Source organism: Schistocerca cancellata, chromosome 12, assembly GCF_023864275.1.
Source record: "Schistocerca cancellata isolate TAMUIC-IGC-003103 chromosome 12, iqSchCanc2.1, whole genome shotgun sequence".
Lineage (NCBI taxonomy): Eukaryota > Metazoa > Arthropoda > Insecta > Orthoptera > Acrididae > Schistocerca > Schistocerca cancellata.
Genome location: NC_064637.1, coordinates 43,217,735 through 43,240,077, shown reverse-complemented (window position 1 = coordinate 43,240,077; position 22,343 = coordinate 43,217,735). Strand labels below are relative to the sequence as shown.

Sequence of the window (22,343 nt, the reverse complement as noted above, 5' to 3'; positions counted from 1 at the left end):
TCTACCAAAAGGTTGGATGTCGCCTACTGGCATTGTGGGAACGTGACACAATAAGGAAGGTATATTGGTGGATCAATGGTAGGTGGTGAATCATTCTAATGACACCACACACCGCAAATGGGTAAATCTACTGACATAAGTGATTTTAACAAACATAATATTATTACGGCCCAGAGACTATGACTGAATGTCTTGAAAACAGCGTCGCTAGTTGAATGTTCGTGTGCTACTGTAGTGAGCATCTATGGAAAGTGATAGAACAACATCACTGAGCAGTAAGTGACTGGGGCCAACAGCCTTAAGCCGTCGGCACACGGACCGTGCATCCGAACGTTGAGCATTGAGCGTGCCGAGTTTCTGACGTCATAGCGTGGAACAGCACGTTCGGGAGTCTTTCCGAACGTGCAGAGCAATATCTGGTATGTCAGATATTCTGAGCGTGCGTCTGAGCATTGACCAATGAGACGGCACAACGCCACCTACGTCACAAGCACACCGTCTCCCTTCAGTACAGAGTTGTGAGGTGCCATATTGGCATTCATTTCAAGCCTATAAGTATATATCCCATTTCAGAGCACCAGCAAATTGAGAATCACTGGAAAACCCGTTTTTAACTGTGTGATTTGTTTCAATAAAATAATGAGAAACATCATATTCACGGCAAAAGAATTATTGTAACTTGCATATTATGAGAGTAGGCTATTTGAAGGCAGCGACACACTGAAGATCCAACCAAAACCCATTATTCTTTGTACAATTTGTTATAGTTAAATTTCAATTAGTAACATATCTATGATTAACGTTTTCAGCAACGGGTAACATAATATGATTAGATACGCAAGGTCTGATGTTGGTTTAGCGTAATGAGTAGCGTCACTTTCCTGGAATGAGCTGTTTGTTGGGGCGGTGGTTCGTGTCTTAACACTTCCAAATTTTTTTCCTAACATATGCGTTTTTATTAGGTTTTGATACTTTATTATTAGTTTAATATAAATATATACTACGAGGGCAGTTCAATAAGTAACGCAACACTTTTTTTTTCTCGGCCAATTTTGGTTGAAAAAACCGGAAATTTCTTGTGGAATATTTTCAAACATTCCCGCTTCGTTTCGTATAGTTTCATTGACTTCCGACAGGTGGCAGCGCTGTACGGAGCTGTTAAAATGGCGTCTGTAACGGATGTGCGTTGCAAACAACGGGCAGTGATCGAGTTTCTTTTGGCGGAAAACCAGGGCATCTCAGATATTCATAGGCGCTTGCAGAATGTCTACGGTGATCTGGCAGTGGACAAAAGCACGGTGAGTCGTTGGGCAAAGCGTGTGTCATCATCGCCGCAAGGTCAAGCAAGACTGTCTGATCTCCCGCGTGCGGGCCGGCCGTGCACAGCTGTGACTCCTGCAATGGCGGAGCGTGCGAACACACTCGTTCGAGATGATCGACGGATCACCATCAAACAACTCAGTGCTCAACTTGACATCTCTGTTGGTAGTGCTGTCACAATTGTTCACCAGTTGGGATATTCAAAGGTTTGTTCCCGCTGGGTCCCTCGTTGTCTAACCGAACACCACAAAGAGCAAAGGAGAACCACCTGTGCGAAATTGCTTGCTCGTCATGTGGCTGAGGGTGACAATTTCTTGTCAAAGATTGTTACAGGCGATGAAACATGGGTTCATCACTTCAAATCTGAAACAAAACGGCAATCAATGGAGTTGGCTCCGACATCGACCAGTGGAATGGTACCGTGCAGGCATACAGGCCCTCATTTCAAGGTTGCGTAAGGCCGTAGCATTGAATGGAGATTACGTTGAAAAATAGTGTTGTGTAGCTAAAAGATTGGGGAATAACCTGGTGTATTTCAATGCTGAATAAAACAACCCCTGTTTCAGAAAAAAAATGTGTTGCATTACTTATTGAACTGCCCTCGTATAATGGTTAGGTTAGGTTAGTGTTGTTTAACGTCCCGTCGACAATGAGGTCATTAGAGACGGAGCGCAAGCTCAGGTTAGGGAAGGATGGGGAAGGATGGGGAAGGAAATCGGCCGTGCCCTTTCAAAGGAACCATCCTGGCATTGCCTGAAACGATTTAGGAAAATCACGGAAAACCTAAATTAGGATGGCTGGTATATTATAATGTCTGATGTTATGTAAATATAAGTTCGCCTATTTTTGAGGGGTGACTTTGTTCGATTGGCTAAATCTACAGGACAGCTTGCGCTACTTGTATAAAGATATTTTGCTCCTTTTTCTTTTACGCTTCATAATTGACATGTTGCAAAGATTCTGCTACTGGGTAGGAACAGTGATCAAGTAAGACTGGGTTTTACTAAAATGTGGGAATGATGAAATAATGTTTATCTTATGCGCAGAAGTATTCCAAATTAAATTTCAGGCATACAGCCGCGCAAATAAAATTACCTCCACTGATATTTTGGGCTGTATCGTCCGGCCATCTTCATAGTGAGTCACAAGCTTGTGAGTCACTCTGAGGATGGCCGTACGTTACGCGGCCGAAATATCAGTGGAGGAATTTTATTTGCGCGGCTGCATGCCCGAAATTTAATCGATTGTAATGCACTGTTTGTAACGGAACTTTTATACGCCTGTGTCCTTATTGATTGGACACGGTAGTTTCCCTTTCGTGGACGATGTAGGAAACGTGCGTTTTAATAGAGCTAACATGGGAATTTTACACGCGCCCGTTGAGTAAACAGTGTGATTTACGAACTAGAAACATCCCTCAACTGCCGCTGAAGTGCGTTGCGATCGCGTATACCACGTCGGGGCCCACGTACCGTATGCACAAGTCGCACCGTTCCCGAGCGTTCAGCAGCACGTTGAACTCGGCACGCTCAACGTTAACGTTCGACAGCGCGGTCCGTGTGCCGACAGCTTTACTGCAGTGGTAATGCCGGTTCCCGTTAGATCACTGAAGTTAAGCGCAGGCTGGGCGTAGCTCTCAGATGGGTCACTGTCTGGGTCTGTCGTGCTGTCGGCTAGCGAGGTGCACTCGGCCCTTTTGAGGCCGATCGAGGAGCTTCCTCGCAAACGGGGGCTCGAAATGTGCGCCACATCGAGGACACGAGCTGGTGGGAGCAGCATTATGCTACGGGGCACCGGCTGCTTTGCTCGCGTGGGACCTGCAGCAGTACTCGAAGACTCGCCGATAGCTGTGGACCACCTACACCCGTTCCTGCTCGATGTCTTCCCTGCCAGTGATGTTATCTTCCACCGTGTCTCGTAGCCAGAACTGTGCTACAGTTGTTTGAGGAGCAGGATAGTGTAGTCACTTTATGTCTCGGCCACAAAATTTGCTCCATGTGAATCCAGGGGAACCCATTCGGGTTGCTATCAGGAACCACTACCTTGTACACAAATCAGCGGTCCGCTATCCACAAACTTTCGAATCCACGATATGCAGAATCGGTGATGTATTGCATTCCAAAGGTGGCCAACAGGTTATTAAGCAGGTGTTCGTAATATTCAATAACCTATTGCTAGGGTACTGAGTGGTTACTGGAACAGACATGCCAACTTTCAAAAGTGAAAAATCGGGAGAATTTTAGCCGTCTGCACAGTTTACAGTCAAGTTGTGCTCTACAATAAATGAGGTAAATAAAGCCTCGGCATTTGTCACAGAATCTACATTTTGGGGTTGACACAAGAAGTTAAGTTTTTGGTTCCATTCTCCACTACGGACACTCTCCTTGTGTTTTTTAGTTTGCACCTGCATTTCCTGCCCTGAGCCACTAGAAAGTCACATCTACATACACTACAAAATGTGTTAAGTTTGTCCCTTCCTCGATTCACTTAAACACGGAAACTCTTCCTTATACACGTTTCTGAACACTGCATTGTATTTCTTCGCCATTCTGCACGAAAAATAATCAACACTTCCATGATACACAGCCAACATCTACTACAGAGTACACAAATCGTGCAGCAGATCCGAGTACACAATGGTCCTATGTTCTAGACAAGGGTCTTGCAGCAGTGATGCCAATCCTGGCACACCGTTTCCCCCCATATTGCACTTAAAATTCCCCTAAATAATTTATCACACCGTCAAGTAACTGAACAAGTGAATGGAAGGGGAGGGGAGGGGGGGGGGGGACAGGTGAAAGGGAGTCAAGAATGAAATTGTCGAGCGGAGGGGTGCGTAGTAACCCTAAATATTTTTTCCCCTGAAACATTTATCACTCTACACTCTAACTTCCCCCTAGGCAGCTTAATTCCCCCTAAATTTAGGGGGAAATCCCCCAACTTGGCAACACTGCCTTGTAGACACAACAATGCTAATCACTTCGGACAGAACGACTATCGACTACTCCCAGTCCACGATAACTTTACGATTGCGCTGGTGCTACCAGAAGTGGAGGAAATTGGCACTAGTTGAAAGATATTCATTTGTCTCCGAACGCTGCCAACGATAAGTTCCTTACTTCCTTGTACATATGAAGTGGGAGCTACGCCTACTGCCACTCCTGACAGCCACCGCACGAATCTTCCAAGTTAACACAGACAAGTAGCAGCCACACCTTTGTCATCCACCAATATATCAAAGGCGCACGATTTTCAAATAGTAAGGAAAGTACTGAAACTGCTCTGAAAATCGGGAGATCGGTCTTCATGGTTTGGAGATCGGGAGGAAGAAGGAAAAATTGGGAGTCTCCCGCTTAAATCGGGAGAGTTGGCATGTCTGCTGGAATCTTGTCATACCAAAGGCTTCATAAATTAAAATAACATAATGCCTATGGTGGCCATCAGTCCAGTACAGCATGCGACCCAGCCAGCAAAGCAGGTATAGAGTGAATAGACTGCCAAGGCTAAAGCACAGCTATATAGGAGCGTCAACGTAGGAGTCAGGCTGGTGTACTATTTGCTGAAAGTTCATTGCATTTGAACTACTCCCACCAAATGGAAGCCCAGAAATTTTAATATACTGCATTCCCAATGGATTATAAAGTCATAAAAATTGACCATCCGTCCCGTTTTTTTCGGGACAGTCCCAATTTTTGTGTGTATGTCCCAAATTTTTTCAAAGGTAATTCGGTACATCTGTTAGTCCCGAAATTAACAATCATGACCCAATTTGTCCCGAATTAGACATTCATTTCACCTGTATCAGTATATTTTATTATTAGTTTTAGTTATGGTGGGAAATTGTTTGACAAGAGGGTACGCCAAATTGTCGAAACTGTTATCAAACTGTTTCTACTGTGCAAACATGTGTTGGCCGCAGCTCGAACAGCTAATGGGCAGTCAGAGACCACGGCAACTGGGAAAAAGTCGCACTCGAACGCATTCGCGCGGTCAAAATGGTTCTAACTGTAACTCAAACAGAAGAAGGAAGAAATCTGCATATTTTCTAATAGCCATGGAAGAGGCAGACGAACAGTAATATACGCTCTCGTTGACTTTGGCGTCGCCAACGCAGTGTATGCTGGGCTCTAGAATACTACCATTTGTCATCTGTGTGTGCCATATTATATCAGATTGAATTTTGTGTTACGTCGTGTTATGGTATATTACATTTGATAAGTTTAGTTGTTTTTCCTTGTCAATAACAATAACAATACTTCTTCGCAAGAATGAGTTCACAGACGCGCATGTGCTCCTTCAATGAACAATTGCAGAAAGAATTTCCATTCATCAGTGACATTAGTTCTTCGGACTCAAAAGGAAAAGTGAGGTGCAACACATGTGCTTCTAGTTTCTCACGAAGTCACAGTGGACGTGGTGATATACAACTACATTTAAAAAGTGAAAAACATAAAAGAGCAGTCTCTGCAGCAGCATCTAGTGCAACATTTTTTACATCAGAGAAACTTTTTGGTTAGCAGGAGAGGTTAGTTGCAACTGAGGGTGTTTTTGCGTATCATACAATTCAGCACAATCATAGTTTCAGATCTATGGACTGTACATCGAAGTTTCTTCAAGCGACATTAGAGCCTAAATTTGCTAATGCACGTACAAAAACAGAGGCAATAATTGTGAATGTGTTAACTCCTCGTGCATTAGATATGTTGCGACGTGATTTAGAAAAAGTGACATTTATTTCACTTCTGACTGATGCATCTAACCACAAAGAGATAAGGGTCTTTCCTATCCTCGTCAGATATTTTGATTACAAAACTGGTGTAAAAGTAAGATTATTACAATTAAAACCGTTGCCTGTGGAAACATCTACTATTCTGAGTGGCTATTTAACAGACTGCCTCAGAAAAAGCAGCCTAGAAGAAAAAGTTATTGGACTGTGTGCTGATAACACTAATTGCAATTTTGGAGGTGCTGAAAGAGAAGGTCAGAATAATGTTTTTACTAAACTACAAGTGGAATTTCGTCATAGACTGATAGGGGTTGGTTGTGCTGCTCATATGCTGCATAATACTGTTCGAGCAGCTACTGATATTTTGCCTGTAGATATAGAAATGGTAGTTTCCAAAATATTTCTGTATTTCAAATTATGCACTGTGAGAGTTGAAACTCTGAAGGACTTTTGCAGCTTTGTTGAAACAGATTTTGCAATGATTTTGGGTTATGCTCAAACAAGATGGTTAGCACTGTTGCCTGCTGTTGAGCGAGTCATGCTTAAACCACTAAAATCATACTTCCAATCTGAAAAATAGTGTCCATTGTTACTTCAAAACTTCTTTCAAAACCCTTTGTCTGAAGTATGGCAATACTTTGTTCACAGTCAGGCTTCATCATTTCATGAAGCAGTTAAACAAGTTGAAGGACAGACAGTCACTATATTTGAAGTGGCTGATTGTATTAGTAGGTTGAAAACCACATTGCAGTCCAAAATTGAAAACCAGTTCCTTCCCTCAAGAGTTAAAACAATTCTTGAAACAGAGGCAGGTCTGCTTCCAGCAGAGGTAAAGAGTTTTCATGGTGCTGTATTATTTTTCTATGAAACTGCTCTATCCTACTTAAAAAAGTGGACTGAAAAAAGTTTCCAGAACTTGGACTGCTACTATTTGGCGTTGAATCAAATAACTGTATGGGATGACACTGAAAGAACTTCTTCTCTAGTTAGCGAAACTGTGCCATATGTTCAGTTTGTAACCACTGAGAAAATCATTGAATGGACTGCTAACAACACTGTTCCAGGTCAAAGATGGGTTGAGATGATTTCTCATTTCAGCCAGAATCATGTGCCATTCTCAAATGTACTCAAGCTAGTGGAGTTACTTTTCTGCCTACCTGGCACTAATGCTGCTACTGAAAGGGTATTTTCCCACATGAACAATATATGGACAAGTGACAAAACGCAGTTGGCTGTAGAAACCATGAAAGGAATGTTAGTACGTAGAATAAATATGATGAAACTTGTGTCGAGTTTTTTCATATGTTGTTGAAAAATACAGACTTGATAAAGAAAATTCACAGCACTGATAAATACAGTTGCCCTGATCACACTCATTCATCTTTGAAGGTATTAATAAAATATAAATGTGCTTTTCTTTGTAACAAATTTAGCTGATATTTTGTATTTATTACATTTAATTGAAACCTTCTTCTCATATAATAAATAAATAAATAAATATAGCCTATTTTGCAAAATTTTTAATGTGTCCCGGATTTGGGCCTAGGAAATATGTTAATGTCCCGAATTTGAGTCTAGAAAATATGGTCACCTTAATGCATCACATAACTTACGTAAATGCCAGAGAAGCTACGCCAGGTGGTAACGGTTCAAGCATCGGCATCTTAAGTTCCTTCAAGTTCTTCAGCTGCCCCACAGCAGTAAATGCCTGCCTCGCTCCATCGTGGACTATGTAGAAATAGAAAAGTTGCAGACGTTCCAAGCTGTCAGCACAGACAGTCAATAATGGCAGGACAGACCTGTGTAACAACAGAAAGGGGCTTGTGAAAATATTTTCCTCATGTCACATTTCAAGTGTCCACAGAAATAATACACCACTTACTGTAACTCTAAATTAATGGTGATTATCCTTCAATCGTAATTTTATCATGTTCAAATGTGACTCTTACATCACATGCTGGAGAAATATGGGATTATTATAATTAATTTTTACTGAAAGTACAAATTATTAACAAAGTATACAATAGTATATAGGAGTATATAGAGGGTCTATACAAGGGCGATGTACTTGAGGACAATATTATGGAAATGGAAGAGGATGTAGATGAAGATGAAATGGGAGATACGATACTGCGTGAAGAGTTTGACAGAGCACTGAAAGACCTGAGTCGAAACAAGGCCCCCGGAGTAGACAACATTCCATTGGAACTACTGACGGCCTTGGGAGAGCCAGTCCTGACAAAACTCTACCATCTGGTGAGCAAGATGTATGAAACAGGCGAAATACACTCAAGACTTCAAGAAGAATATAATAATTCCAATCCCAAAGAAAGCAGGTGTTGACAGATGTGAAAATTACCGAACAATCAGTTTAACAAGCCACAGCTGCAAAGTACTAACACGAATTCTTTACAGACGAATGGAAAAACTAGTAGAAGCCGACCTCGGGGAAGATCAGTTTGGATTCCGTAGAAATACTGGATCACGTGAGGCAATACTGACCTTACGACTTATCTTAGAAGAAAGATTAAGGAAAGGCAAACCTACGTTTTTAGCATTTGTAGACTTAGAGAAAGCTTTTGACAATGTTGACTGGAATACTCTCTTTCGAATTCTAAAGGTGGCAGGGGTAAAATACAGGGAGCGAAAGGCTATTTACAATTTGTACAGAAACCAGATGGCAGTTATAAGAGTCGAGGGACATGAAAGGGAAGCAGTGGTTGGGAAGGGAGTAAGACAGGGTTGTAGCCTCTCCCCGATGTTATTCAATCTGTATATTGAGCAAGCAGTAAAGGAAACAAAAGAAAAATTTGGAGTAGGTATTAAAATCCATGGAGAAGAAATAAAAACTTTGAGGTTCGCCGATGACACTGTAATTCTGTCAGAGACAGCAAAGGACTTGGAAGAGCAGTTCAACGGAATGGACGGTGTCTTGAAGGGAGGATATAAGATGAACATCAACAAAAGCAAAACGAGGATATTGGAATGTAGTCGAATTAAGTCGGGTGATGTTGAGGGTATTAGATTAGGAAATGAGACACTTAAAGTAGTAAAGGAGTTTTGCTATTTGGGGCACAAAATAACTGATGATGGTCGAAGTAGAGAGGATATAAAATGTAGACTGGCAATGGCAAGGAAAGCGTTTCTGAAGAAGAGAAATTTGTTAACATCGAGTATAGATTTAAGTGTTAGGAAGTCATTTCTGAAAGTATTTGTATGGAGTGTGGCCATGTATGGAAGTGAAACATGGACGGTAAATAGTTTGGACAAGAAGAGAATAGAAGCTTTTGAAATGTGGTGCTACAGAAGAATGCTAAAGATTAGATGGGTAGATCACATAACTAATGAGGAAGTATTGAATAGGATTGGGGAGAAGAGAAGTTTGTGGCACAACTTGACCAGAAGAAGGGATCGGTTGGTAGGACATGTTCTGAGGCATCAAGGGATCACCAATTTATTATTGGAGGGCAGCGTGGAGGGTAAAAATCGTAGAGGGAGACCAAGAGATGAATACACTAAGCAGGTTCAGAAGGATGTAGGTTGCAGTAGGTACTGGGAGATGAAGAAGCTTGCACAGGATAGAGTAGCATGGAGAGCTGCACCAAACCAGTCTCAGGACTGAAGATAACAACAACAATAACAGCAACAACAATAGTATTGGATTGGCGCGTAAGTTCATAGTGTCCTTCCATAAATTTAATAAACACAATAAATATGCATATCAGAGACTTTATATTATCGACGATTATTCTTCTTCACTATTTACAAGTCGCTCAATGCTGACCTAAGTTTCAATTCTGCAACTGTAGAAATCACATAGCTTTGAGACAAACAACTCGTTGACTGATGTTCAAAGTCATTTTCATCTGGAAAGGAAGTTCCTTGAAGGATGTTTGGAAAAAGTGAAAATGTGAGGGCACTTACTCAGTGAATAAGGGGGGGCGGGGGTGCAGCATGACTTCCCAACCAAACTATTGGATACCATTTTTTGTCAGTCTAGTAGAATGGGCGAGCATTGTCGTGGAGTAGCATCACATCACACAGTCTTCCTGGTCATTGTTCTCGGACTGCATCTGCAAGACAGTTGCTGGTAATAAATTTCAGCAGTGATGGTTACGAGGGGGGACCCAGAGGAAACCGTACTCCGAGGGTGCTGCCACTCGTAGACGTAGTGCAGGGTTCTCACACTAGATTGTGTTAGGAGAGACCTTCATGAAATAGCTGTGCAGACTGCGTCAGTTAGAGCTGAACGTGCAAGTGTGGTATTGTGTTTCTCTGACTGTTGGCGGGTTACCTCTGCGAAGTCGTTATGGCAACTTTAAAAGAACAAAGAGTGTGTGTGTGAAATTTTGTTTCTTGCTTAAAAAAACTGCAACGGAGACACACCAAATGCTTCGGGAAGCTTTCTAGGAGGGCGCTATGATCCGCACACAGGTTTTCGAGTGGTTTGGGCGATATAAAAGTGGTGAGATGTGTGTTGAAGACCGAGCTCATTCTGGACACCCTTCAACATCGTGAAATGAGGAGAACATTGGAATTGTCCTCCAAAAGATCGATGAGGATCGTCGCCAAACGATCGACCAAATTTCAGCAGAGACAGGGATCAGTTGGAGCTCGTGCCAGCGGATTTTGAGTGAGAATTTGCACACGAGACGTGTTGCTGCTAAATTAGTTCCGCGCCTTCTCACACGGGAGCAAAAAACCATCCGCACGAATGTGTGTCAGGACTTGAAAACAGAGATTGCACGTGATCCAAACTTCTCGAACAAAGTCATTACAGGGGATGAGAGTCGGTGTTACGGGTATGACCCAGAAACCGAGCAAGCGTCAAGCCAGTGAAGGACTCCCAACTCTCCCAGACCTAAAAAAGCAAGGCAAGTGAGGTCAAATGTGAAGACGATGATCATTGTCTTTTTTTATGTTCGTGGAATTATGGATCGGGAATTCGTACCCCCTGGCCAGAGTGTTAACCAGCAATTTTACTCGGATGTTTTAAGGCGTCTGTGACAGGATGTGAGGAGGAAACACCCGGAACTTTGGCGATCAGGTGACCGGTTTCTGCATCACGACAACGCTCCAGCTCACACGGCCTTACGAGTGATCCGCTATTTGGCATCTCAGAGGTGGTCTGTCGTTCCCCACACTCGGTATTCACCGGACATAGCCCCGTGCGACTTTTACCTATTTCCACAAATGAGAAAAATGCTAAAAGGGGAGCGTTATGACGACGTGGAGGCGGTAAAAACAGTTTCGCAAAGGCCACTGGACAATATCAAACTTGAAGAGTTCCAAACATGCTTCCAACAGTGGGAAAAGAGACTTGACAAGTGCATCGCACGTAATGGACAGTATTTTGAAGGTGACTGAACTAGTTTTGTAAAAAGGTTCATCAATAAATGTTTTATGACAACAATCCGGTTTCTTTTGGGTGCCCCCTCGTACACCTCACGGAAGCAATTTGTAGTACACCACGTCATCGCTGTTCCACCAGATCCTAAACATTTTCCTTTGTGAATGTACACAGGTCTTTGTACGTGGAGTTGCTGCTTTGTTTGGGCACAACCATTCCTTTGTTTTCCTCGTGTTACCGTAGAGTCAGCATTTCTCATCACCAGTAACAATACAGGATAGGAACGGTCAGTGTTCACGAGCTGACTGATGATGAGCAAGCAAAGATGCACTTATGACCACCTGGTGATTTTTGTGATTTTTTGGGTTAGAATATGCAGTACCTGTACACTCCATTTTCGAAACTTTCCCATTGCATGCAAATGTCACACGACGGTGGAATGACCACAGAGCATCACATCTGTAGTCCTCGGGTATACTGATGTGGATCACTGTGGATTAATGTGTTTAAACGATCTTCATCGAACCCTGAAGGTCTTCCCTAATGTGGAGAGTTGATAATGTCAAAACAATCTCCTTAAAATGAGAAAACATTTTCTTGCTGTGCTCTGTCCAATGGCATTATCCTCATACACAGCATAAGATGACTCTAGCTGCCTCCGCTACTGTCGCTCTTCTACTGTACTCAAACAGAAGAATATGTCGGAAATGTTCCAATTTCTCCTCTCGGCACTCCATTTTCTAGCATCCACAGCTCCACTCATTATCTCCAAATGACAATAGGTAAATTCAAATAGCAATAATAAACCACAAATAAAAAATGACAACCGGCAAATAAATCGACAGTGACCAGAATACCAACAGAGGATGACAGACTAAAGGCCGAAATACTAAACATCTTTTTCCAAAGCTGTTTCACAGAGGAAGACTGCACTGTAGTTCCTTCTCTAGATTGTCGCACAGATGACGAAATGGTAGATATCGAAATAGACGACAGAGGGATAGAGAAACAATTAAAATCGCTCAAAAGAGGAAAGGCCGCTGGACCTGATGGGATACCAGTTCGATTTTACACAGAGTACGCGAAGGAACTTGCCCCCCTTCTTGCAGCGGTGTACCGTAGGATCTAGAAGAGCGTAGCGTTCCAAAGGATTGGAAAAGGGCACAGGTCATCCCCATTTTCAAGAAGGGACGTTGAACATGTGCAGAACTATAGACCTATATCTCTAACGTCCATCAGTTGTAGAATTTTGGAACACGTATTCTGTTCGAGTATAATGACTTTTCTGGAAACTAGAAATCTACTCTGTAGGAATCAGCACAGGTTTCGAAAAAGACGATCGTGTGAAATCCAGCTCTCAGCGGGCTTTTGTTGAAGTTTCGAGAACATACCTTCACCGAGGAGTCGAGCAGTATTTGCTCCCTCCTACGTATATCTCGCGAAGAGACCATGAGGATAAAATCAGAGAGATTAGAGCCCACACAGAGGCACACCGACAATCCTTCTTTCCACAAACAATACGAGACTGGAATAGAAGGGAGAACCGATAGAGGTACTCGAGGTACCCTCCACCACACACCGTCAGGTGGCTTGCGGAGTATGGATGTAGATGTAGAACATGCAAAACAAAAATGAATGAACGATCAGCTGTTGCAGAGCATGCTTTCCAGCCAGGGAACCACAATATTCGTTTCGAGGAGACGCAAGTACTAGCGGCCAAGAGCGGATATTACGAAAGGCTCTACAGGGAGGCGATCGAAATCGCTAAACACCCAAATCATTTCAACCGAAAGGAGGAGGGCGTCAAATTAAACAGTATATGGATGCCGGTGTTATAGAAGATGTGTACCACTCGTCCACTACTGGGTGATGGCAACGGCGATCGACGGCGACGGACAGCGGCCAATTGCACTGACGTTTTCAAAACACGTGACGTCACGCCGCAGAGCGGGGGCGCGCGGACACGGAATTTAGCGGCAGTCAGTAGCGAGCCAGTGTGTGTGTTGGACCTTCCATCAAGCTACGGACCCCCTTGAAGATGTCTCCCGCAGTCGGAGACGAAACGTTGGGAATCACCACAGCATTCATCAACCGACCACGGCATAACAGCCCGGATAATTATAATGGACAAAAATGATATAAACTTATGGACCAACCTATTAACAACAACAACAATAATAATGATAATTTTGTGTAGCTCAACAGGTTGGTGTAAGTCTTTTAACTGTACGCCATGTCAGTGACGTGGCTCCCTAACCTAGCGAGCAATTCTACAGTGGAAAAATAGAGCCACAGTTTAATGCGGAATCTGAAACCTGTGTTTGTTGTTCCTGGTGAATCTTAACAGAAATTTTCCACACTTCAACTGGGATTTGATGCTGCGACCTTTCAGTTTCTAGGCCAACACATTAATACCTTATTACCATCCCTAACCACAAAATCCTCCCCCCCTTCAGCCACCCCCTTCCAGAAAAAGTTGAACAGAAGAAACTCTTGACATGTCAAAAACAGCATACAAGGACAATGCTGTGGGGGAAACTCAAGTGTCTGAGTGGTTTTTCCATTTCAAAAATGGAAAACTTCAATTGATGATAAATCTTGTTGTGCTCGTCCTTCCACGGCCCAATTGCACGAAAATGTTGAAAACATTCGTGCAGTCATCAATGAAGATCGACAACGGGCCACTGAAGAAACTGACAATCTGTCAGGAGTGTCTTGAAGTATCAGTGTTGGAAACTGTGACAGAAGATTCGAGAATGAAAAGGGTCACTGCCATATTTGTGCCACAACCACTGACTGCTCAAGTTGAGTGGAAGCATGCTGTGCTTTGAAACAAGAGTCCTGAAATGATCCAAACTTTTTTTTTTTTTCCAAAAATTATCACAGGTGACAAAACTTCGTGCTGTGCTTTGGATCCTGCATCAAAGCAACAATCAAACCAGTGGAAAACTTCAAGTTTGGATCACCCCAAGAAAGATAGTTACATGAAATCAAATAATAACACAATGCCAATTTCTCTTTTCAGTGTAAGAAGAGTCGTCCATTCAGAGTTTGTTCTGCAGGGTCAGACAGTTAACCAAGATTTCCACTTGGTAGTTTTTAAAAGACTGTGCAGCATGACCCAATTTGTTGCAGTCTAGTGACAAGTTTTTCCATCATGACAATGCCCCTGCTCTGTACAATTCGTGGCCAAAAATGGTATGACCCATTCCTCACTCTCCACACTCATCCCACCTTGCCCCCATGACTTTTTTTTTGTTCCTTAGAATGAAGACACGAAAGAGAAGTCTTTTTCTGGTGGAGCTGCCAACCACTGCAAAAGATAAATTTAAACAATGTTCTGAAAAATGGAATAAAAGATTAGACCAGTGTGTTTGTGGGGACCACTTTGAAAGGGATTGAAGGCTTGAGCTTAAAATATGAATAAATACATTAAAACATAATAGTGTTTGGTTTCTTTTGGGTATCTCCTTATAGATAATATTTTCTTGCTTTTGTGAAGTGTGCATTCAATACTTACTGTGCATATGCAATGCCTGACCAATCTGTGGTGCAGCCTGTAAATAGCTCATTCCGCTAGGTATAGTATGTAAAATTATTATTTTGTACCTTCCCGTATTTAAACTGTTTCTGATGTATACAGACACTGTTTACTGAAAATGAGAAAATAATGCCAAAATGAAAATCTTTGTGAACAAGACATATCTCAAAAAGCATTCAATAGTGCATTGTAACACTTTGAAATAATGTTTGTTACGTGATACGATTACCCCGCAGTATAAGAGATCTTCCACACGAACTTGTAAGAAGCGTAGACATGTGACCGAGTGTTGGACATTCTTTAATGGGCAGTGTCAAGAGATTAACCAGTAAGTAGCCAATGCATATATAGGCAGTGGAAATGGAACTAAGAAAACAAAACTTTTGGAAGCTAATCGAACTAGGAAGATGTCAAGGAATGTTCCATATTAGCATTTGCAGACGACTTAGTGATTCTAACAAAGAAAGAGAGAGAGAGAGAGAGAGAGAGAGAGAGAGAGAGAGAGAGAAAAGAAAAGAAAAGAACCAGCAGTAAAACATATCAAGACCCTCAAACAATGTGCCAAGAAGGGTGGCCTGCAAATCTCCTTTGAGAAGACTGAATTCATCTGTTCCAAGTTAGATATTCCGAAACTTAAAACAAATTGTAGTGAAATCAACAGAGTCAAGCATTTTAAGCATCTTTTTTCAATTATTGAACCAACAGAACTTGAAAAAAAATAGCACAAAAAAACAGGTTGCTCAAAATCAAGAAAGCATCCAGAGTTGTTCAAAATTTGTGTAACAAAAAATGCCTGTCAAAAGGCACTAAAATCAGACACTACAACATTGTAATCAAACCAACAGTCACATATGCAAGTGAAAGACATATGCTGAATCAAAAACTAGATTTACAAGAACTAGATTTACAAGAAAGTAGATGACAAGATTATTAGAAGAATCTTGGGACACAATATGGATACAGACTGCACTCCACTGACACAGCAGAAAAAGTATCAAACATCAAAACTGACATCAGAAAGAGATGAATGAAATTCTATGGACACCTAGACAGATTACCTTGAAACAGACTAACTAAATGTCTATTGGACTACATGGCATGACTTAAAGCACCAATACCCAAAGCACTAATACCCTAGATAACTGAAGTCAAGAAGGATTTGACAAAAGCAAAAGCTGACATATCAGACAAGGATGCATTCAGAAACAAAACTGACAAATGGAAGTTTACTCCAGAGAAAGAACCAAAACCATACAAACCAAAGTGGACCTCAGAAAGAAATGAGGTCTTCAGGGAGAAAATGAAGAAATATTGGGAAAATAAGAAGAACCTTTAAGAAAGATTGAAAATCACCTGCTTATTATTCTCCAATGGGGACACTCACTAACAACAATAACAATAATAATGGCTATTGCTGTTTACTATTATGCAAGACAAAGGACTGGATTTCAGCCTGGGACAAAATAATTCTCACTGAAACACACAAAGTTCACTGCGGTCGCTGTATTCTGATATCAAGTATGTATGAAGTTTACAAGCTGGGCTGGCCCTAACTTAACTATAGCGGCACACTGACATATTGTTGTAATGCAGGAAATGCTGCGTATGCCTCCAGTTTCATCAGTAAGTGAATACATATATTTCAGAGTATTACTATGTTCTGTTGACCACTCACCACACTCACACAGTTGTCTTGAACATTTTCTAGAACTGTTATATAACAGTTAAAGTTTTAAAACATTTTTTCTGAAATTTTTTGTTTTTTATATGTATTGCTGCATGTAAACATCATCTCCCGTCTCTTACTATTTCAGTATGACACCTCAAGATGGGCGTATAAGAGCCTGCAACCGGTCATGTAATAATAAAAAGAACTTTACAACTGTGGCAGTATTTTCAACCTCCGGTATAACGCACAGCCGCAGGTGTTTCTCCAACAGTATTGTTTGTAGTACAATGCCATACAGGGCAACTGGAATATATTACCAATTTCTGAATTTACGCAAGAGACTCTGTCTGACATCAGCCACTATTAATTTTAATAAAGTGTGTCTAGCATATAATGTGATCCCCAATTTTATCAGAAGACTTCAATAGAATTATTGCTAGCTCACCATGTTACATTCAGCAGCTCATGAAAACTGCTATTATTAAAGAAATTAGACGTTTATATTAAAACAAAAGATGTCTTAAAAAAGAAAGCCTATGTAACACAGATTAAATTTTCGAAGGAACTGACCCATTTCACTTTTGACAATGCATATGCGCATATTATGTATCTCATTGATTGTCTGAAGGATAATATTACTAGTTCTCATGCCAGGAAGCTGGAAAGATTGGGTATGAGGTCTGACTCAGCTTTAGAAGCAGCTTTGCACATTCTTTGAGGATCACAATTTTTTTTTTTTTTTTTTTTTTGTCGGTGAGAATCACAAAGTCATCTGCAATGGCTTCAAAAAGTTTTGTTTTTTAGTTCCATTTCCCATTCTTTCATTACTTTGTCTAAAACTATTTTGAATAATAGCAGTGAGATCCCATCTCCTTGTCTTGCTCCTGTTTTAACTAAGAATGGTTCTGAAATTTCATCTATGAATTTAATTTTTGAGTTATTTTCTGTCACTGTTTGTTTGATCAGATTTGTAGTTTTGATGTCTAATCCGCATTCTTTTAGAATATGCCATAGAGATTGTCTATCTATAGAATCTTACGCTTTTTTGTGAATGAATGAGGAGACTATTGGTTTTGACACGAATGCTTTAATTTTTAAAATAATTTTAGGGTAGAGATCTGTTCTGGGCACAATTTAGTAAGTCAAAAGCCCACTTGGTAAAATGAAATTGTATGTTCTAGTTGTTCTTATGCCCTCTTTAGGAGACACGTGTATAAAATTTTGTAAGTGACCAGCAGAAGTGAAATGCCTCCGTAGTTGTTTATATCCGACCCCTCTCCCTTTTTGTGCAATGGATGAATTAGTGCACATTTCCATTCCTCTGGAATATTTTCTGTCTACCTAATTTCTTGGATGATTTGAGTGCTCTCTTTTAAGGAACTAGAGCAAGGTTCTTCAATAACTCAGCAACAACTCCATCTTATCCCAGCGACTTTTTTAACTTCTCAATGTACCTATAAATTTTTTCTTGAGTTGGCAGCAGTGAAGTTTTTTTGTGTGTTGTGGTTGTAATATGGGGAATCTCCTACTTGGTTGTGAGAAATTTTGAAGTTGAGAGAAACATTTGGCTACTTCTTGACAATTTTATTTGTTACTTAATGTAAATTTTCCAATTTGCTTCCAAAGCGAGGTTTCGTGGAGTGTATTCTCTGATTTGATTTGCAAACATTTTGAAAAAGTCATGTGTTTTGTGGTTCCTAAAGTCTTCTTCAGTTGAGTTTAGCTGTTCATTAACATATTTTCTTTTAGTCTACGTATTTTAGCTATTTGTTTTCTGACTTCAAAAAAATTCTGTTGTGTGGTTTCTGATTTCGCACAATTGTAGTTTAAGAAGGCTCATTGTCTCTCTTCTAATGTGTTATCAAAATTTGAATTCCGAAACTTCCTGGCAGATTAAAACTGTGTGCCCGACTGAGACTCGAACTCGGGACCTTTGCCTTTTGCGGGCAAGTGCTCTACCATCTGAGCTACCCAAGCAAGACTCACGCCCGCCTCACAGCTTTACTTCTGCCAGTATCTCGTCTCCTGCCTTCCAAACTTTACAGAAGCTCTCCTGCGAAACTTGCAGAACTAGCACTCCTGAAAGAAAGCATACTGCGGAGACATGGCTTAGCCACAGCCTGGGGGATGTTTCCAGAATGAGATTTTCACTCTGCAGCAAAGTGTGCACTGATATGAAACTTCCTGGCAGATTAAAACTGTGTGCCCGACTGAGACTCGAACTCGGGACCTTTGCCTTTTGCGGGCAAGTGCTCTACCATCTGAGCTACCGAAGCACGACTCACGCCCGGTACTCACAGCTTTACTTCTGCCTCGTCCCCTACCTTCCAAACTTTACAGAAGCTCTCCTGCGAACCTTGCAGAAGGATGTTAGAGCACTTGCCCACAAAAGGCAAAGGTCCCGAGTTCGAGTCTCGGTCGGGCACACTGTTTTAATCTGCTAGGAAGTTTCATATCAGCACACACTCCGCTGCAGAGTGAAAATCTAATTCTGGAATTTGAATTCCACCATGGGTGTTTGAATTTTTTCTGTAATGGGATCATTCTCTTGCTTTCCATATAATTTTCACTTGGAAATCTCTCCAGCTGTTTGTAGGTTGATTTGCCTATACTTCTGTAATTTTTGATTCTTGGATTTCAAATCAAATTTGGGAATTCGTGGTGTTTTCTTTTGGATTTTCATTTTTAGCGTGACTGGTGGTATTATTATTACTATTATTATTATTATAGCATTTAAAATATATATTAAAAGAATTTTTTATCTTTTGTGTGTTCTATGTTGTGGGATTATGAGGGTGTGGCTGACATGCATTTATGCTGACAAGTGCATACAACTCTGATCACACGCCCTCCTCCTCCATCATTTCTCTGTCTAGCCTCCTTCCCGTTTTATATATCCATCTCCTCCTTCCTTCTCTGTCCATCCCTTCCTCCCCCCCCCCCCCCCTCCTCTGAATTTATTTATTGATATTATAAAGGGAACCTTGACTGGGAATAGAAGTCAAAATGAATTGGTAAATTGGCTGGAATCATTAGTGCATGGGGTATGAGAGAAACCTTACCAGCTACTGGATCTGTAGGGATAGTGGCTTTAATGACAGTATTTTACATGGTTTTAATCTACAAATGGACTCTGAAGCACACTCGTGGGAAAAATACAGCAATTCAAGGTTTATTCTACACACTTCCAACAATTCAAGGTTTATTCTACACAATTCCAACTACTGGCCTTGTGAGTTGTTAATTGTCATTGCGAATGCAAGGCTAACCACAAACTGGACATGCTCAAATAGGAGTGGCAAGTCGGTTGAAATCAGTTGTATTCTTGGAATAAGAACATCCTTATAAAGTTAGCCATAAACTCAACTGTCCTGTTTTCTGTTAAAATCTACAGCGAAAAGGAAAACGAAACCGCACATTTTCACAGCACAGCTTAGCATGTTCTTTCTCGCAACTGGTTTAACAGAAAGTGTTCATATATGACATGTCTATATTTCCAATGATTTAGACTGCATTGTCAATCAGTCAATTGGTCAAGAAAGGATTCAGCCAACAAAATCTTTCCTTGAATTTCTGTGAACTAAAACAAAAGAATTTCAGTAAGATCATGAATTTACTGACATGAAAAAATCAGAATTCATTGTTTTGACAATAATTTGTTTGTGGTTTTAGTGTGTTCATCGCAACTCTCAGTGATGAACGATATTTTTTGTCTTTTCACTTGGAGAGGAAGCAAGTAGCACTGACTGTTTCCAACACTGTAGGATACCCATGGGAAAAATGCAGCAATTTGACGTTTATTCCACAGACCTCCTATGACTGGCCTTGCAATTTATTAATTGTAGACATTCCGTTTCAATTTTGACATACATATCAACGGACAAACTTGACTAGAAGAAGGGATCGGTTGGTAGGACATGTTCTGAGACATCGAGGGATCGCCAATTTAGTATTGGAGGGCAGCGTGTAGGGTAAAAATTGTAGAGGGAGACCAAGATATGATTACACTAAGCAGATTCAGAAGGATGTAGGTTGCAGTAGGTACTGGGAGATGAAGAAGCTTGCACAGGATAGAGTAGCATGGAGAGCTGCATCAAACCAGTCTCAGGACTGAAGACCACAACAACAACAACAACAACAACAACAACGGACAACTGATGAAACAATTGTGGTAGTACTCGTTTCAATGAATCATCAAATGGTATGTATTAAAATTCATACAGCTGATCTTTTTGTTTGTTTCTTGACCTGTAAGTGAATAATGAACTTTTGTTAGTAATCAAGTTGAAACATGGTTACCAACATTGCTACGTACTGATTAGTGAAGTAATCATCGCACCGGTTAACACACGTTTGGCTGTCTGTTTTGTTGACATTCTGAATTATTTTGTGTGTAAGCTCCAAATGAGTGAGTCAAACTTAACCACTGTTCGGGAGTCATAATGGATCGTGCTTCAGAAATACTTATCTGATTTGCCTGTAAACACTATCTGTGCTCTTCCTCAGTCTCGCCGACTCAAGACGATCGTGTAACTGGCCTGTGTTGTGCTTAGACCAACCAATATTTTGATGCCTCACTGGTGACATTTTTCTTCCAAAGTAATAAATCACAAACTGAAATCAACTGAATGTTTGCAACATAGAAATTTACCGCAAACTAATATCAATTCAATCTCTGCAACACACCAAAGATATGATCACAACCGATAATGCACTGAAATATCGCTTTCATTTGTATTATTTTTTGCAGAATATCAATATTCAATGCAGAATTTGTTGTTATAAAAACAAGTGCCAGCAGAACTGTCAAACTGAATCACGTATTCCTTCTGTTATGAAAACATGTGACAGCAGAACTGTCAAACTGTCACATCACATTTCTCTTATTGAGATTTTCATACAAAAATGCCATCCAAATTTCCAATTTTTCTGGTGAAATTTTCCAAAAATTTTCTTTCATATTAACCTTGTCCTCACAATTACAAACACAACAACAAAAACAACAACAAAAATCAGCCAAATCAGTCAGGCCATTCCCAAGTGATTACCTTTCATATATGTGACAACTGATTTTTATTTATATAGATTTATGTTTTGCGTACATATTTCGGAGGGGCTAATTGTATGCAATTTCTGTGTCTGCCAGTATGATGCATAACAATGTAACAATGATAGTCCAGGCCACAATTCCTGATAATAGTTAACAGGGAACAACAGTTAACTTATAAGAGGGGAAAATGAATAAAAAATATCACGGCATCATAGTATGCTGACACAGAAGTGGTGGAAACAACTCACGATATTTTTGTTTGAGGTAGAAAAGCATGGAATTATCGTAGCCAATCCCTCATTATGTGAAATGCAGGTGAAAGCCCTTTTCTTCGAAAGTTTCATACTAAATATAATAGAGGGAAACATTCCACGTGGGAAAAATATATCTAAAAACAAAGATGATGTGACTTACCAAAAGAAAGCGCTGGCAGGTCGATAGACACACAAACAAACACAAACATACATCTATCGACCTGCCAGCGCTTTCTTTTGGTAAGTCACATTATCTCTGTTTTTACATATAGTTTCATACTAAAGTTATACAGTACATTTAAATTACTAAATGAGGTGTGTCACAACGTACTCTTCACACATGAGTTGCTAAGTTCCTCATACTGTTGTTGCTCTTTTGATGCCAATAATTTGAGCAGTAGTAGGTAGAAGGGCATGGGGCTCAAGGTATAAT

General features: G+C 40.7%; 1 protein-coding gene across 1 annotated transcript in view; it reads right to left on the bottom strand.

The window, feature by feature from the left end:
- Positions 1–22,343, bottom strand: part of LOC126109411 (F-box/LRR-repeat protein 17-like) — a 331,740-nt gene that overhangs the window by 30,071 nt on the left and 279,326 nt on the right. Inside the window, exon 6 of the mRNA XM_049914445.1 lies at positions 7,660–7,845. Coding sequence (XP_049770402.1) covers positions 7,660–7,845 — 186 coding nt within the window. The remainder of the gene's footprint in view (positions 1–7,659; positions 7,846–22,343) is intronic.